Genomic DNA, 19,033 nt, shown 5'->3' with positions numbered 1-19,033 from the left:
AGTTTTTTCAAGTAATGATTAAGTTAATTTTATCTTATCTGTTATGTATAATATGTTAAACTTTTTTATATTGTGTTTACTTGCCATACTTTACATAACGAAAAGTAAATAACATAATGCTTGTGGCCAGGTGCGTCGGTTTAAAATCTCAACCAAGCGAAGATAAAAACATATTTTATAAAAACGATCGTGTTTGGGAAGCAACGATACCTTTTGAATACATAGTATAAAATTCATCATCCGTTAGATCCTAACGACTGTGGGCAAAACATAGAAGAACTTTTTAATTTAAATTTCGCTCGGATTTTTTTCTAGTTTGGTATGTGCCAATGTCACATCAAAATAATCATTAGAGTTTAGTATACGCTTGTCTTTCCCATGTACATACATATGTACATAAAGTGGCATAAGTTGGCGATTAACAGTCGTAGACTTTACTGGCATCTTTGGATTATCGGAAGGCTCAGTGAAAATCTTTTTGAAATATCATTTGGGGTTAAAAAAAAGTGAAGGCGCTATTGGTTCCAAACTCACTTAATTTTTCGAAAAACAGTGTCGCGTTAACGTCTGTGAAACAATGCTTTCCGATTCCCGAGATGTCATGAAACGTAAAATTAATGGTGATGAGTCTTGGATCTATCCTTACGACCCGGAAACAAACGATCAATCGGCCGAATATCATGGGAAAAGTGAGCCAAAGACGAAAAAATCACGTCAAAGCAGATAAAAAATCAAGGTTATACGGATATTTCCAGTTTTCTTCGATTATCGAGGTGTGCTGCACTCCAAATTCTTTTCGACCGACCAAACTGTCAACAGAAATACTATTTGAGTGTTATGCTTCGCGAAGCTATTCGTAAAAAGAGGCCGGAATTATGGGCCGATATCTTTTGGTTTTTGCATCAAGATAATGCCCTGTCGCCTACTGCATTGACTCTTCGTGAGTTCTTCGCCAAATTTTCAACCCAAATCGTACCGCAACCACGCAGTATTCGCCTGATTTAGCTCCGTGTAACTTCTGACTATTAAGCAAACTCAAACGACCGCTCCGGGGAAAACGTTTTGAACCAATTGAAGACATTACACGTGAATCGCTACGCGCATTGAAGGTTATTCCGGAAAATTGACTAACAACCGTTCCGGTGATTGTAAAAAACGTTAGTACAAGTGTATTGCGGCTAAGGGGGTTACTTTGAGGGATACGACATAGTTTTTGAAGAATAAATTAAGAATTTTAAAATTATAAACAAAGTCTTACTATTTTTGTTCATAGTAGTACATCAAGACTCTTGCCAACATAAGAATCACTTGTCTTCGACGTTTCCTTTTGTATGTTACAAACATTCTATCAATTCTACCTATTCAGGGTATAAAAATTCATTCGTTGGCATTCCACCTACAAAAAAATTTTTAGTAATGCGTGCAAGCGCAAATTCTTCTCCGCATACCATATGCCACACACCTCGATTTTTGATTAATAGCGCCTAACCCAAATTTCTCAAAGCTCAGCATAACGAGCTTTATTGGATAAACAAAGTCTTAAGAGTACTCCTCTATAAAATATATATATATATAAATGTGTATCTTGTAAATGTGTAAAGTTTTTAAAGAGCAAAATTTTAGTATATAAGGCTATATTAGTAATAAATTACATATTTATTATTCGGTCGAGTTATATGTACATCACGGTGGGTGAAAAAACGATTTTTTTCGCTTCTACACCTACACCTCTAAAAAAGGCTCTCCAAGTATTTTTACAGAGCATAAATTTCTTACAATATCATTGAAATTTAAAATGATGTTTTTTCATACAAAAGAAAAAACTAGTTTGATTCAAAATAGTTAAATTTCAATAATTAATATCTTTCAACGGTAAGGTTAACAAAAAAACTGAAAGGGCCCATTTTGTAGAGCATTCAATTTCTTACCAAAATCTGTGAACCGTAACCAAATAGTCGTCAGCTTATACATACATATGTACATATATACCAGATTCATATCAATATGATACTTGGGTTTACTGACACGTAAGCGTAATCAGCCGTTCACTTCAAAAACTCTATGTGTTTATTTTACGAAATTCAGTAAATTTTATATTTGATATGCCGTATTCGTTTAGCTTAAAGCGATATTTATAATTAATTTTGTTTTTTTTTTTTTGTAATTTATAAATTGTGTAAGTGTAATAATGCAATAAAAATAGACCAATCCAACTGCTTTATTTAAATAAAATATGACGTATGTACTCATACAGGTAGATTTATAAAAAGTACAACTGGATTCGTTTTATATGCTAAGTTTTTTTCATAAAGAATACACATACATACATAATAGTTATCGTAAATTTGGTCGAAATGTTTTGGAAAAGTGTAACGAAAAATTGCAATTTCAGCTGAAGACAACCGATCTATGTTGCTTTGAAATGTACATACCTATATACCATATACATATGTACCTATGTAACATACATATGTATATGTATCTAATTAAATATCATTATTCTCCGCAAGGTCGTTGGTGTGTGTAAATGTGTACACGAGTAAATATGTACGATAGAATTATACGATCATTTGCCGACTTGCTTGCAGTTAAAAGTGAATTTCCTCTCCGCTTACGTATTTGTATACAGTTTACGCATATACCGACTTGTTTACTTACTTTTGGAATCGGGCTCGTTATCAACCCGACAGCATAAGCCGGCTGTTTGCGCCATATTTGGCCGGCATCAGTTGAATTTCGCTGTTCACCAAAGACGGGTTACACCACGACGGCTTCCAGAATGCGTGTCAGTGTGTGCTTTATGTTGGCAGTAATTTCATCGAAGAAAGTCAATCACATTCCCCTGTCCATGTGACAAAGAAATCAAGAGAAATGAGTCGATTTATTGGCTTTGATGCGAGTACTGGTGAAACGGCATTCACTTATTCGAAAGTTTCTGACAGAAAATGTGAGTTCGGTATTAATTTACATACTATATTTTAGTTTAAAATTTCACATTGATTCCCCCTAATAAAACCGTCACAGTATTTACAGCAGTAATACTATTTGGGATTCATTTGCTTTCTCATAAACTTAATCTTTGAACAAAGCTTGTTCAAGAAGCATGCATTGAAGCACAATTTATCACAAAGCATATTGTTTTGTTGCGTTGCCTTCTGATTTGAAACAGAGTCTTTGACAATTAATAATTAATTGAAAATAGAATTACGACGGGAATCGATAGGCACATGTTTATTGGTTCGAGCGTCAACATCTATGTATGTTTTCTTTCATGCACAATATTAGCTGAAGGTAGTTATTGATTTTCACAAATAATATTAAAACCAGAAAAAGAAAAGAAAATTCAGCTGCCACCTTATTATTTTTTGCAAGCTTATGTATACACCCTCGCTGTGCCTTGAGACAAATGGCGCGTTAGTTCCGCGTTGGTAGAAGAGGGGTCACATTTTCAGGGTTTGTGTACAATATAAATAAATATCACATGTGGGCTCTTGAATTGCCAATTGGCATCATCAACCCCTCTTACGTCGACTAACCTACACTGTGGAAGGGCTGGTATTATGAAGTAAGAGCAGCAGCTGTTTTCAGCTTGATAGACACGTGCTGCCCACAAGAGATTTTTTCCACAAATCACTTCCATCAATAAGTGTCAAGAATATCTGTTCTTGCTGGTACTTTGTAAAAACAGTAATCATTGATTACCAATATTTGTACATGTGGATGTGCATTCCTTTTTGTTTAAACTTTTATCATGTGGATGAACATTTATTAGAGCTTGATTTCATTTGCTTGCCAAATATTTGCCTGATTTTTGGGTTTGGGCATTGGGCTTGTGCCGGTCTAAGCATATAATAAATGAATGAATGTGTGTAGGACGAGTACTCAATAGAGTCGCTTATTCAGTGTTTCTTAGGCGTTCGCTTTCCATTAGAATTTGAGGTTATTTCTTGCCTGTTTTATCTACCTGGTTTTTGGTTGTCTCTGCACATACCTTTGAGTATGAGTCATCAACGGAATGATGCCGTAAGTGCAAACGCAAACGCCGTCTGTCACCGAGATACAAAACATATGCTTAGATATAAATACTTACATACATACATACATACATATACCTTCAATACGTGTTTTATTTGCCTTTCTTGACGCTGAAGTTTTTAGCTGTCAGAAAAACTACAAAAATTACTATCAAAGTGTATATTTATAAATTTATACTTATATTTTGTTTGCGTTTGGTGTGACTCAAAAAGTTTTAATTGCTTACTTTATTTTATTATATGCATGTATGTACATATACATATGTATATTTTTTAAAATATTTATTAGGTTTCCCCCATGGCTTTTGTATGCATATTTGTATTGCAACAATTTGAGTGCACCTTTAAATCTCCCCTTTTCTCTCGTCCTTTTGTAGATTACCTTTTATTTTCACACCGTTTTCTCAGTTGATGTGTTTGAGATGGGAGTATTCAAAGGAATACTCGTAATAATGCGCATGTGTATTTGGCTTCATAACGGTTTTATTTCTAAGTTGAATAGTTTTTCTTGAGTACTTCAGATGCGTCAATTGTGCTGCGTCTGCGCACACGCCAAATGCCAGTGTTGGTGAACAGTTGGCGCGAGTGTCACCGTATCAGCTGCGTCCATGTAAAAACGGTTTCCAACCACCTTTCTTCTCTTTTATCACATTTACGTCGCAATCCCAGTGGCTTGTAGGCTTATTTTTGTGTACGTTCCTTATTATTCCAATTTAGGGTTTTGTACGGGTTGGTTCTAAAGTGCAACGGAACGCAAATGAGTATTACAACATCGTAGTAGCTTATTTTCAAATTGGCACAAATAAGCCTAATATATGAAACACAGAAAAACGTAAAAACCGGTTCGCATAAATTTCACAAGCTTTCTGCAAGTATTGCGCAATCTCATATATTTCCGGGAGTTACTTCAAAAGGATTACCGGTTTAACTGCTGTTATTGTTGTTGTAGAAAAATTTTTGTGCACAATAAATTTTTGCAGTAAAGAATACAGAAAATAGTGTGTCTTGCTTATTGTGTTACATTATACCACTAAAATTAATCTAAATCAAATTCATATAATAAGTTTACTCTATTGTTTTTCCAATCTTCGTCAAGAAGTTGAGTTGTTTGGTATGGCATGAAAAGATCTGATAAGTTACCATTGACTTTGCTGAAATAAAATTTAAAAAAATTACCTTTATATTTTAATAAATGTTTAATTAGAAAAGTTCTTTTAGTTGCTTAAAAAAATACAAATAATATTTTTTTTAATCTCTTATTTTTCGTTCACTGTACAACAGTATGCAATCGATTTTTTCTCCATTTCCAAGTTCTTTGCATTCCAATAAGCATAGTAACATTACTTGATTGATATTTTATAATTTAGAGCACCTTTGGTTGAATCAGTTTTCCGTATACCATTGACAGTTACTGTTTGATCATTATCTCGAGAAATAACAGCCTCAATATCGGCTGGCACAAAAATATTTGCTTGACAAACTTCGTTAAGCCGAAATAATTAAAAATTTAAAAAATAAAAAAAGTATATACAAAATAAAATTGGATTTATTTTTTAATTTTTTTTAAATTTTTTTTTTATTTGCAATGCACCAATTTTCATTTATTCTTTATTTTTTAGATGTCGTTAACGAAAAAGGATCCTACACTGCGAGTTGCTGCCAATGATCCGCATTTGGTCAGTTTGGGAGGTGGACGTTTGAGCACAGCTGTTACTATACATTACATACCCATAGGTAACAAAATAACATCACATATTACATCAATTTTGAACTGCTATTCAACTCCATATCTCGAAGGAGCTTAACAATTCTTTAGTCTCAAAATCAGAACATTAAATCAATTAAAACCTGTTGATATTCTATAAGCTTAACACAAGATAATTGAAACATACATGCATACATAAATGCGGATATACATACATACAATATGTACATATACAATGTGCTTCAATATATAAAATATTAGAAAAACGGTAAAGCTTTTTAAAAGCAAAAACTGGTATAGATAACTCATATTTATTACTGTATTTGTATGCATGTACACACATATACATATACACGGATATATTTACGCCGGTTCGAAGCATTTACATAGATAATTTTCAATGAATATACATACCTTCAATTACTGGAACTCAAATGAGTTTATGTCATTGATAACGCTTAATAGATTAGTAAATTAATTTCAGTGGAATTAATTCGGAGTGCCTAAAGATAACGTTTAAGTGGAACTCATAGAAAAAAATCGAAATTTTCCTCTCCTTTCTGGCAGGAAAAAGATTCTCTGTAAAAACTAACAAGCTGAGAACCTTAAACCTTTGCTTAATTCAGGCTACTATTACGCTATTCTAGGGAAAACAGTATGTGCTAAATCGAATAGTAAACATGAAATATTTTCAATTCATATACAATATGTTTATACGGGGTTTTCAATAAGAGTATTCTTAAAAAAAAGACACACAAGTTGTTAAGGAAATTCAAATGTTCCTCCACGACTTCTTTTGCAGGAACGAATTCCATGAACAAAATTTGTGAGTACTTTTTCTTTTAATATTGACTTCTAAAGCTTGAAAAGAGTCTGGTTTATTGCTAAAGACGAATGACTTCAAATAACCTCACAAGAAGTAGTCGAATGGTGTCAAATCACAACTTCTTGCAGACCATTCAATATAACAATTTTTTGAAATAATCGAATCTCCAAACTTTTCTCGCAATAATTCGGTTGTTGCACATGCTGTGTAGCACATAGCCCCGTTTTGTTGCAACCAAATGTTGCCTAGATCAACTTCTTCCAATTGCGGCTATAAACAGTTGGTTATCATAGATTTCTATCGCTCTCCATTGTCACTAACGGTGTCACCAGTTTTATTCCGAAAGAAGTACGAAACGTCGATTCCACCAGACCAAAAACCAAACCAAACTGTCAATTTAGGTGAATGTAATGATTGCTCATGAATAATTTATGAATTTTCTTCGAACCACAAACGACAGTTTTGTTTATTTACTGCATCACTCAGATGAAAGTGAGCCTCATCGGAAAAGATGATTTTTTTTTAAATCGTTATCGTTTTCCAGTTACAAGCACAAATCCTTTTTCAATCCACCAGGTTGAGGTTTGAGACAGTCCCAATTTTTGATAACGTCTTAGAATCGACAAATTGCATTCTTCAGCGAGATGTGCTTAAACGGCAGCAATATTTTCATTACTTTGAGCGGTTTTTTGTCTTATTAGTACTTGAACATTATGTAAGAAAAATGTACGTCAGAAATTTTCAACAATTCGACATACAGGGAGCACAGGTGGACGATTAATACGATCATAAATGAGAAAAGCGCACCAAAAGTTGCAATTGGAGAACGATTATTTTGATAATAAAATTGTATAATTTTTAAACGTTGTTATGGCGTAAATCTTTCCATGATGAAATTGTAAAAGTTACTGAATACAATAAAAAATGCAGGTCATGACATATTAAAAACGGTACATAGAAATCATAACATCCCTATTGGAAAACACAGTATATTCTAATTCCTTAATTCTTTTAAAAATTCAACTATTACAACTTCATAAGAGCTAAATATCATGAAACACCCGTTACAACAACAACACCATGAAACCATAGTTTCGTGGATTTCATCTATGTACATAATGTATATGATATATACATACGTTAAGACCTTTCGGCATGCAATGGTAAATCTCTACATATATTACTGCAAAGGAGAAGCTTTAGAACTTGTGCATCCTCCAAATCATCGGATGTCTTTATGTGAACCTCAAATAGGAGTAGAAGCCTCATAAACCTCAACATATGTAGAAGAGGTGGATACGATTTGTTTATCATGTCGACTTAATATATGCATATATAAATTAGATTTCATTCGAATTGCAAGGTAGTTCCTTGGGTTTTAAAAGGCCTTCCTAACTCTAATAGATTTTTATGAAAAGTTTTCATTGAGTGGACTCCAAAGAAAAAAGCGTGAATAATGCATTATATTTATGAAGTTAAAAAGTATAAAGTAGCGTAGCTTTATCGGACGTGACATACAATACTTTATATGTATATTTGTACCACATACTTGTAGTTATGTACACATTTCTTTGAGTATGAATTTGCCTTTATCAAAAGTTCGGGTTCCTAAGGGTCACAATCAAAAAGCTTTATGCTTACGCTTTTTAGATTTTTTGTGACTTTTTACGAATATAAAAACATTTAGCAAACATATGCTTGCAAATACAAGATACACATTCACATAGGTACGATCATAATTAAAACGATGTGTTCGAAATTTACGAAATGTGCGACATACTTGTATGTATATGTATTTATGTACATATGTATACAACTCACCTATGTTTGTATGGAAACATTTGAATTTATGATCTCACTTTTAGTACTGCTGTTGCAAAGGTAGCTTCATAATTTTGCCAAATAAGTTTCGGCGAAGACGCTTTTCAAATAAGTTTAGGAGTAAATGATTTTCGCACATTTATTGTAAATGCGATTTGCGTTGTTATTTACTTTTTAAAAACTCTCTATCTAGTGCTAACAAGTACCTACGTATATAACTATTTATTCGCTTTCAGGTGATATGACTATTGGCTCGGCCTCCACTTGCAGTATATCTCTGAATGGTAGTGGGGTCCGATCGATTCATTGTACAATCTATCGCAGTGAGGAGAACGAAGTAACCATAGTACCAGAACAGGATTCCCGCATACTGATCGACGGCACGAAGATCACGCATGAAACGAACCTAACGCAGGGTGCAATGATCACCATTGGTAATTCAAATTATTTGCGGTTCAATAATCCAGCCGAGGCTCAGTTGATACGCTCTACAATGGGTTCGAATGAACGCATTTCAATGCCCCAAATAGACTTCACTCAAGTGCCACGACGTGATTCAACGAAAAGCCTTAGCTCCAGCAATGGAAGTGCAGATGTGCGCCAATCGTTAGCCATCGACTCGTTCTACGAGGAACATATTAGCCCCATGTCGAATGTACAGATGTCAATGTCGATGGGTAGAGAGAGCGCGAAAAGCATGCTAGGCAGCAATAAATCGCTATACAACAACGTTGCTCTAGCGCCGATTGACATCAATGGCTTACATTGCCCGAAGGTTTTTGCCGCTGACTTGGTGACGGTGAATATGCCAGCCAAGGATGTTTTGGGTCAGAAATATGCAAACTTTGCAAAAAATTTGGCTGAAAATCATCGCAACGACAAGAATGCAAGTCCTGTACGCAATAATCAATTAAACAATAGTGTAAGAGGAGGAGCCCAAAACAGCACGGGGAATTATGTTAACATTCCGAGCACGTCAAATTTCATACAAAATACCAGTGTGTGTGGAAGTGGAGAGTTTTTGGCAAAGGTTAATAATACGACACCATTGCGCACCACCAATAGTGCGAATCACCACAACGTGCCTGCTTACGATCGCTATCCGAAGCCCGGCACCTATGGTGGTTTACAGATTTATCCAATGAATGGAGTCAATACTGAAATTAATAGCAATTCTATAAACTCGTCGCCACTGCATCGTATGCAGTACGAGAGTTCACCAAGCATGCAGCGTAGAAACCTCTCGAACCTTAGTACTTCAGAGAATGAATGCCTTGAGGATATGCTAAAAATATGTACTGAATATTCCGATCGACAAAATCAGAGTTGTGCTGCTTCTCTTACTTCCTCACCTATAGTTCAAAACCGGATCAAAACAAATGGTTCACTGCCACGTGACAAAAAGTCTCCCTTCTACTTTGACCTATCTGGTTCGCAACTTCAACAATCTGTCTCAGGTAGTAATAATAATCTCAGCAGCCAAGCACATAACGGTTCAGCCTCCATTCCCAGCTCCTCTGGTTACGAGAATGTTCGTTTAGTGACTCAGAACCGAATTGAAATTAGTGGGCAAACACAAGGTCCCAGTTCACCGAAGACAGGCTATGAAAATGTCGTTATTGGCAAGTATGTGCCACAAAGTCCTCGCACCAAAATTAGAACGACATGCATGTCGCCGAAGAAGGAGCATTCCTTCAGTAGTGTGTATGGTCAAACGCCTATTGCCGCAAAGCCGCCCCCAGTGGCACCAAAGCCTTCAAAACAGAGTGAATATGAGCAACTTATCAAGACATTTGAAGAGAAACTTAAACTAGAAATGCAAGCCATCGAGGAGAGCAGTCGGTACCAGCCGACTAGCGCCGTGAAATCCATATCGCTTTCCGCTGAACAGTCGCCAGCAAAACGTATGAATAAAAATGTTAACAATCTCACGTTGAACTTACCCGAATCGAATTCGCTGCAAAACTCGCCCAAACTACAAAAGAAACCAGCACCTGCACCACGAATGTTCTACAAAAGCGCATTAGCGAACTTCAGTAAGAGTGGCACCGCTAAAACTTTTGATTTACAAAAATCAGTTGCGAATGTGCAAAATAATATTGAAGAAACATTGAAATCCAAGCAGGTTCTGAGTGGCTGCGAAGGCATTGATCAGCTTAAGCTGAAAAGAAAACAGCATTTGATGAGAATCCATGACTTGAAGAATGAAATATCCGAACTGCAAAAACAGGAATCGGAGGAGCTAAGAGAAGTGAGTGCTTATTTTAATTCATCGATAATTTTAAAATTTAAGAATTTGTTATTCTTTTCTACAATTTCAGTTGGATATGGAAAAAGCGCTGGTGAATGCAGAAGTGAATTCCGTTGGTGGCTCGGTGGGCGAGTTGGAAACACAGCTTGAGCTTTTGCAGAACAAGATTCATCGTTTTGAAGCACAACGAAACGCCACACGAGTAATGGAGGAGAATCAGCAGGCTAAATTGAAACAATCAATTGAAATGAAGCAAGATCAAGTGAAGAAGTGAGTATAATTTTTCAACTTACATATTCTATATATACATATGTACGTCTATGCAAATAGGTTAAAGTCGATGTTACAGCAGAAACCGAGCAATGATTGCCTCAAAGAAGAACTGCACAATGTAAGTGAATCGCTGGAAAATGACCGAAAGACATTTGAAGATTTAGAGTTCCAGTATTTGGAAGAAGAATCTGAGTGGCACGCCTACCGCGAGGAGCTCCACAACGAAGAAGCGAATTTGATTGTGAAAATAAAAGAAAAGCGCATTGAACTGCAATATCTGGAAAGACAGGACCTTGGAAATATTTCGGTGCATGCAAAAACTTTAAAATCAAAGTTAGTGAGTGCATGTAATTCGCTTAAAATAGAACAGGAATACCTAAAGGCTATAGAAAATAGTATTTGCGACATAACTGGTGATTTAAAGGTTAACTCATCCGAAGAAGACATCAGTACGACATCCTCCGCTTCACCGATATTGCAGAACAATCTGGCGACGGGAGTTATGTCACAATCGCTTTTTGGCTCCGCCGAATTGCTTTGTCCAAAACGTACCACGGAGGATGTAATGTCAAAGAGCGTAAATGAGAATATGTTTTATAATAATAAAATCGAACTGCCATCGCAAGCCCCAGTCACAAGTACACCGAAACGTAAGCAACTTTATGTAGTTGACATTGATGATGCAATAAGCGATATGCGGAGGAGTACTGAAATTGAGGTAGATTCTATATTGAATGGCAAACTTGACGTGCCAAATTGCGATCAGCACAATGAGCGGGTAAAATTTAATCTTTCCTTGGGCACCGATGATTTTGAAGTAAATCCGCTGGAACGTCGTGTGCCTTCCCAGGATGATATTGACCGCATATGTAAAGTGACTAGTAGTGCACCGATTTCAACAAAAGGTGCTAGTACCAGAATATTTGATAGTATCAAGGAAATTGAACGAAATCGTCAGTTGCTGCTGGCCCAGCAAGGTGTGTAACATAATATGATATGTTTACAGGTTCTTAATAAAATTATTTTTTATTTAAGGTCATCACGTTATCGAGCATGAACGCCAGAAAATCATTGATTTGAAGAAGAAATGCCATGATGAAGCACGCGCCCAATATCTTTTACAACTGAACAATGGCGAAAGAGAGTAAGTCCCTATTGTTTCTTTAATCGCATGTAATTAGTTTTTATTTTTCCCTGTTGGACCACTCTCAAAGGGAGTACACTAAATAGAGAGTGTTATTGTAAATACTCTTGAAATCGAATTAGTATTTTCCCCGACTTATTTAGTTAAAATTCTGAAAAAGCAAAAATAAAGCCTCATTATAATAAAGTCGCACAAACACAAAAATTAGAGGGCGACTGTTGTAATTTAAAATTATATATGATAGTGAGGGTGTGAACAGTAAAAGTGGTTTACTGGCCCTTTTCGTATTAAATAGAGTTATGTTGATTAACTTCAATTGGTTGGTCATTCATGTGTGTGCATGTTCCTCAACTATTGCACTTGTTAACCTACGCTGAGATACGCATGAGAGATAGTTAAATGAGACCAGTGTTCGCGACCGCATGTCACTGGCTGCAATAAAACAATTTTTTTCTCTTTTATACGAAAAATCTTTATAATAAAATTTTTTCGTTGATGAAATGATATTTTCGAAACCTTATTTAAAAAAAACAGTTGTGTAGTATCAAATATTTTTTGAACAGTTGAGGTGACAAATTGAGTCGACACGGTTTAGTGAACCTTAATCACATTGAAAAAATTATGGAGTCTGAAAAAGTTTCTTAAAAATGTCTGTTCATCACAGTGCATATTACTACTTGTTTTATAAAAAATTTAGTTCATATATATGTATATAATACCGAAACGTAAATTTGTAAATTGTCAACTTATTAAACGAATTTGATTGTAATGAAATGGAAGTAAATTTCCTTTTCTCGTCCGTAGTCGCATTCTATGATTGTTTTTGTTAAATTTTTTTTGAAATTACATTTCACGGACTTTGAATTATAACGTATGTGTTAGCATTGCACCCTCTTCTTCCCGCCCACTTCAATATCCCAAAAATGTCAACAAATACTCATATCTTGATCTGTGTGCTTTTGTGATAAGGCCTTTGAATACATCCATACATGTGCTTGAGCGTTGGTATGTCCACAATGTTTACATTAGCAATAAATGCCAAGCAAATATAGAAATATATTCGGAATCGAATATGTATGTAAGTAGGTCTGGAATATGCAAAGATGCGGGTAGAAACCGGATCGGAGGTGTCGGTTGTATGAAAAAATTAATTGCAACTTTTTGCCATATACATACATATTTCCTGGTGATATTTTTTCTTCTTGTGCAAATTATTACTCACAGTTCTGTGTATTTAGTTATAAGACAAACTTAATGTGGTGAAATGTACAAACATGTGTACAATCAAAGCAGACCTACAATTGGTTCAGCAACAAAGTCGGATACACGTAACAGTGAAGTGTGTGTGTCTTTATGCAATGACAAAGGTTCGACTGCTCGTACACCAAGCTGAGCTGTCTTTGTGACAGTTGGATCCGATCAGTGAAGCGCTTAATAATTCATGAGGGGGGAAATAAATCAGTGTTCATTTCTAATAAAGTTAATTTCATAATACTCAGAGAGAGAATACTGTCTGACATAACCACATCATATGTAAGTATATGAGTTCATATGTTTATCGACTGCAATTATGTACTAGAGGTGCACAACACAAATTTAGGTCAGATTCCTATACGAATATAAATCGAATTCAGTGCATATTAATGGAAGTTGCTGGAATTTGAATTGTTTTGAAATGCAGTTACTTGTATGGTTTGCGAAAACGCGGTAAACGGAACTCAAATAAAATTGAAGTAAATAAGTATCCAATCTAAGTAGAATAGTTGGCTTACTCGTGCATTTCAATAAATAATTTAGTGTAAGGGCATTACTTTGATATATGGATCATTTAGTTCATGTGTTTGTACTTACATATGTATGTGTGTGGTTTGTTAAATTTCGCTTGGCAAGTCTTCATTGGTTTTCGCATAGCTTGAGGCATTTTGATAAAATTTTCTTATCACTAAACGTTTTTATGATAACACTGGTCTATTGTGGTTGTATAGGTAAAAACAACAATGGTTAAACGATTTATTCCGAATTATATATATGTAAGTGTGTATATGCTAATACATACATACATATGTAATTATGTATATGCGTATATGGGTGGCGAGGTGTATGCACAAATGTTTTATACTTTAGTATCACTCTTGTTAGGTTTTAATCACGAAGTACTCTCTGCAAGTGCTAAATGCCGACGGAAATAACAAACGGTGCATTTACACTTGCCTATTAACTTGATTCTCGAAGCATACAAATCGATAAATATTAAAAATAAAATTTTAAATGGATAAATTTTGCGGGTTGATTTGCGGGTGAGATATTACTAATTTTGATTATCCATTTACCGTTACAAACAAATTCTCATACATACATATATTCACATATATACATTCCACATATTTTGATTTTTTAATACCGAATTATTTTAACAGCAATAGCGGCAACAATGCTCTGAGCAATTCAAATCAAGCTGAAATGCGAGAACTCCAATGTACTGAAAGCGATGAAACTAACGTATGTTCCGCCAAAGAGACGCAAGCGGGCGTGAGTTCGTCACAAAAGAAGAACTCTACATTCGGAAATGGAATAACTCTTTCTCCACGGATTGGCGTTAACGAGGGAGCGAACAAAATACAAGCGGATCGATCTAGTCAGGTAAGATTTGGCGTTAGTTTGGTGTTATTATAGTTTTTGGCTTTTACTTGTAGGCTTTTAGAAGCCATTGATGCAAAAGTTAAAGTATTTCACTCAAATAAAATCATGAAATTATATTGTATTGCTATTTTTAAATAATTAATAATACATTCACCACCGTCATAAAAATTAGTACAAAATTACGTTCGTCATAATTGGTCACTCCTTTTTATCTGCGTACTATATGCGAAAGTATTTACAGATAATATTTCACCTTAAAGATTAATCAACACTTCTATGAAATCTTTAATTTTATATTGTTTCAACGGTTGGTACAATGTGTTTTTGTTTATACTTCAAATGCGTAAACAAAAAATACTTCATATGGCACATAGGCTGATTCAAAATAAAATATTAACCGGGGGCAATCCCACGTATAACTCATTACCCCATATTAATGATCGAATGCCTGCATACCTACGTAGTATAAAAGTAATCATATATGTACATACAAACATAAATTCAGAGTTTGTTTTCATCCCAATACAACTTATAAAAAAATATAAAAGCTGGCGAATTGTTATTCACCAAAACACAAAATTACGCGCCAATTTGTTTATAGCTAGCAAACGGAACAAGCGTAATTGAGCGCGAGGGGTAAATATTTACTTCCGCAGGCGGTTGTTAAACAGATTCTGAGAATTTCAATTTTATTTCATTATGCTTCATTTAATTTTGGCCACGGAATGGTGAATTATAAATCAATACAAATTTAATTTGTCTTTCTGAGATAGTAGTATTAGATACATATGTATGCATGTATATACTTATATGTATGTATTCATCAATGAATTATAGTATAAATTAACAATCACACTATATTTAGGTGTGTCCGTACATTGTGGAAAAGTGTCTAAAATCATTTATTCTATTATTTATTATTATACCGTTCCAAAATGTTTGGTTCAAGTTGTTTGTGATTAATACATAAATATTTTAAAATTTCATTCGAATCATACCTAACTTTAACACCGAAAGCTGTTAATTAGTTTTAAATTGTATTAATCTTGAATTACCTCATTTTCTTCTATTTTACATAAACATATCGGAACGGCAAAATATGAAAAATAGACGGTGCAAAGGCTGGTAACGAACAAATGTCCGTTATTATTTACATATGTATGTACGTACGTACATATTTCTTAAAGTACTCGAATATTTGTAGACCCACCCTCATCCTAATTTAATTTATTTATTAGTCATAATTTTGAGAGCGGAAAATTCTTCAATAACTTGGAGAATTTGTGAAAAGCGCTAAGTACATACATACATATATGCCCGTCGATATAGTGTTTATATGCTTTACGAGAAATACGCGTAATTTCTATTTCTCAGATAGTCCGTTAGCTCTTACTCATCGGAGAATATTTTTAAACAATATATCTATTTAGGAAAAAGTCTGCCTTGTTGGAAAAATTCACCAAAGTTTTTTCTCCTAACGCTTGACATCTGCTGTACTCATACAAAGTAAGGTAAAAGGTTTTGAAAACAAAGAGAAAGAACATATAATTGAGTTTCAGTGAAAAGTAAAATCGTTCCAGTATCGTGATATAATTACTCAACAAATGTATATATGTACAACATTAAACCTGCACTAATATATTGAACTTAATGAACCTTCAAGTCCATTAAGGTGCTCTTAATTTATTTCACCTATGCTCAAAAGAGTACAAGATGTTGATTTTTCTAAGCAAACTTAATAATTGCTATCTCCTGCATGTGGCCTACACATCTCTGGACAACTTAAATACACTTGAATTTGCACTGGGAAAATTATTCTCAGTTTAAATGGCTAAATGATCGCACGAATATAAAAATTTCAGTATTTCCTAACTTCTCACACTGTTTGGATGCCTATAACACGCATAATTGCGAAAAAAGTGAATTTATTGAATTAAAATTCGCGTACAAGCACGAATAGAAAATTAAAGCCAAGAAAAAAAATCTACATTAACAACAAATTAAAGAGAAATTCTAGGGTTAATCATGTCAGTTTGGATGAATTATGTGAAACATCGTCATGCAGACTCAAATAAACGTTATAAAACTGAGTTGTACTATCAAGTGAGTGTAGAGTAAGAAAACAATAAGAAAATTTGTAAAATCAAGTTGACAACTAAGTATATATGAATGTATTAGAACGCAAATGCATAAATATTAGTGTGGCTTGGAAAAGTGTTTAAAAAAAATATTTTTTTAATTCTTTCAGTCAGTTCATATTAGGCATACATATGTATGTACATTAGGCACTCATTTTATAATTTAGCTTTGTTGTTATTAAATAATATCTTGTTGGAAGTTGCCCATTGAACGTGTTTAAAGTTGAACCTCATTACATTAAATACAAATCAACTAAAAAGCTTAGAAATATATGCTAAAAGAGCCGGGTTGAAGTTGTTAGTGATAATATATACACATATACATACATGTACCGAAATCAACCTGTGGTAAACTAGAAGTGACACCATAATAGTTTGCTTTTCAAATTTCATTCTGTATTTCGTCAAAGAGTAGGCTTTGATAAGAACTACTTTTTTCACTTTTCAAAACGAACTATTTTTTAAATAACACACGTTGGCTACCCGCCAAAAGTATAAACACCTTCTAGGTGATTGTAAATACTTGGTGTATTAATAGTGCGCTGAAAAGTGTGTGAAGAGCAAATGGATAGGCACGTCGCCCATGGCTCTTGGTCAGCAAATTCACGATTCTCCCAATTTCAATTTAACATTTCTAATGCACTCTCCGTATGTACATGCATGCATACATGCATAAATATATACGTGTGTCATTCTATTTTTAACCATAACAAGCTATAATTAGTTTCGAATAAATTTACATTAATTTACACTTTGTTTACTTTGCAGCAACGTCACTCGCAGCCTGAATTTATAGAAACACAACCACGTCAATCGCCATCCAGTCCACGGCCACTATCAGAGGCCAGTTCGGAGTTGAGTTGCAATTTGCTGGAAGGCGACCACAAAGGCGCGTGTAAGTCCAACTTTGAATTGTCCACTGCGTCACCGAATGCCGCCACAAAAGTAAACAATGTATACTCTACCGAGCGTATATCCAGCGACGTCGCCGAGGCGGGCAACAAGCGTTCAAGTGTCAATTCCAACGAGACTACGTCAGGCGGTAGCGTCAGCGGTAGTGCACAAGGCGATCGGAAACGTGTTCTGCCCAAACATCAACGTCCGTTGACACGCTATCTGCCAATCTTTTCGCCGGATCTTAATTTGCGCCATCACATAGAGTCGGCTGGGCACCAGATTACGCTATGCCCGCATGTCTTTGTGGATGCCTTCAGTTGTCGGGGGTAAGTGAACGTAAATTTTCGTTATTCTTCTGTTAGTTTACCCGATTTGTTTATATGGATTTTTATTAAATCGCTGCGTAATATAAATATTTACAGTTATTTGCATAAATTGGGCGCTACTTTCCACGGCTGGGCTCGTCGATGGTTCGTACTTGATCGCCAGCGAAGCGCTTTCATCTATTACGCGGATAAAACGGAGCGGAAACCCAGAGGAGGTGCCTACTTTTCGGTAAGTTTTTGAAAAAATCGGAATATAATATATTTTTATATGAATAGGTCTCTCGAATTCGATATTATTGTAGAATACAAATGTGTGTTTGTAAATAAGCTAACAAAATATAGATGTGTAATATAAACACTACGAAATAAGCAAGTCAAACCAATGCTATGGGCTAACGTCCGTACTTCTGATAATCCCACTCTTTGTTGTCCAGCGGACACACCTGGCGGGTCTTGAGCCAACGCGAAATGCAGTGGAAATGAAAGGCATGGTTGCAGGCACCCCAGGCCACAGTGCATTCCTCTTTGGTGCTAGAGCACAGCGGGTTCGCCTGGCACTCAATGCACAGATCCATAATTTGGTTGCGACAAATGGCGCAATTGTCCACGGCCACATCCCATGACCAGAGCGCCTGTGCCTGAAACTTTTTTACTACAAAGCGCTTCGATTGTGGCTGCGTATTGCTGCAAGATGGTGCCTCATCGGAGAACTCTTCGATGTCTTGGAATTCTTCGGTGTCGGTGTCATCCACTTCCATCTGATTGGTTGTCATAATAGAGTGCGTTCGATTATTCGATTTATGTATAAAGCAACTAAATAGTGGCGGTATTGGCAGACACTATTTAAAATTGGATATTAGAATTTGGTTGAAAATTTTATATAAAAAACATTTATTTTTGTAATTTTTGACATTCTACTTAAATTTTCTATTGCCATACCTTGCCAGTATTTTAAGGAATAATTAATTGTTACTTTTT

The 19,033-nt window shown here is 35.0% G+C and overlaps 2 protein-coding genes across 4 annotated transcripts in view; one reads left to right on the top strand and one right to left on the bottom strand.

The window, feature by feature from the left end:
- LOC120775785 overlaps window positions 1-19,033 on the top strand; it is a 42,454-nt gene that overhangs the window by 22,856 nt on the left and 565 nt on the right. For 2 of the 3 annotated variants that reach the window (XM_040106122.1, XM_040106123.1), the window contains 8 exons: window positions 5,654-5,768; window positions 8,623-10,637; window positions 10,708-10,907; window positions 10,968-11,887; window positions 11,946-12,054; window positions 14,472-14,694; window positions 17,601-18,055; window positions 18,152-18,284. In XM_040106122.1, the coding sequence (XP_039962056.1) occupies window positions 5,654-5,768; window positions 8,623-10,637; window positions 10,708-10,907; window positions 10,968-11,887; window positions 11,946-12,054; window positions 14,472-14,694; window positions 17,601-18,055; window positions 18,152-18,284 (4,170 nt within the window). Of the gene's footprint in view, window positions 1-2,781; window positions 2,948-5,653; window positions 5,769-8,622; window positions 10,638-10,707; window positions 10,908-10,967; window positions 11,888-11,945; window positions 12,055-14,471; window positions 14,695-17,600; window positions 18,056-18,151; window positions 18,285-19,033 lie in introns of those variants that run through there. The other variant, XM_040106121.1, reaches the window with a different exon arrangement.
- Window positions 18,448-18,955, bottom strand: LOC120775789 (RING-box protein 1-like). Its single transcript, XM_040106129.1, has one exon. The coding sequence runs from the start codon at window positions 18,826-18,828 to the stop codon at window positions 18,448-18,450; it is 381 nt and encodes a 126-aa protein (XP_039962063.1). The 5' UTR covers window positions 18,829-18,955.

The sequence above is a fragment of the Bactrocera tryoni genome, chromosome 4 (assembly GCF_016617805.1).
Source record: "Bactrocera tryoni isolate S06 chromosome 4, CSIRO_BtryS06_freeze2, whole genome shotgun sequence".
NCBI lineage: Eukaryota > Metazoa > Arthropoda > Insecta > Diptera > Tephritidae > Bactrocera > Bactrocera tryoni.
This window is presented reverse-complemented; position numbering and strand designations above follow the sequence as displayed.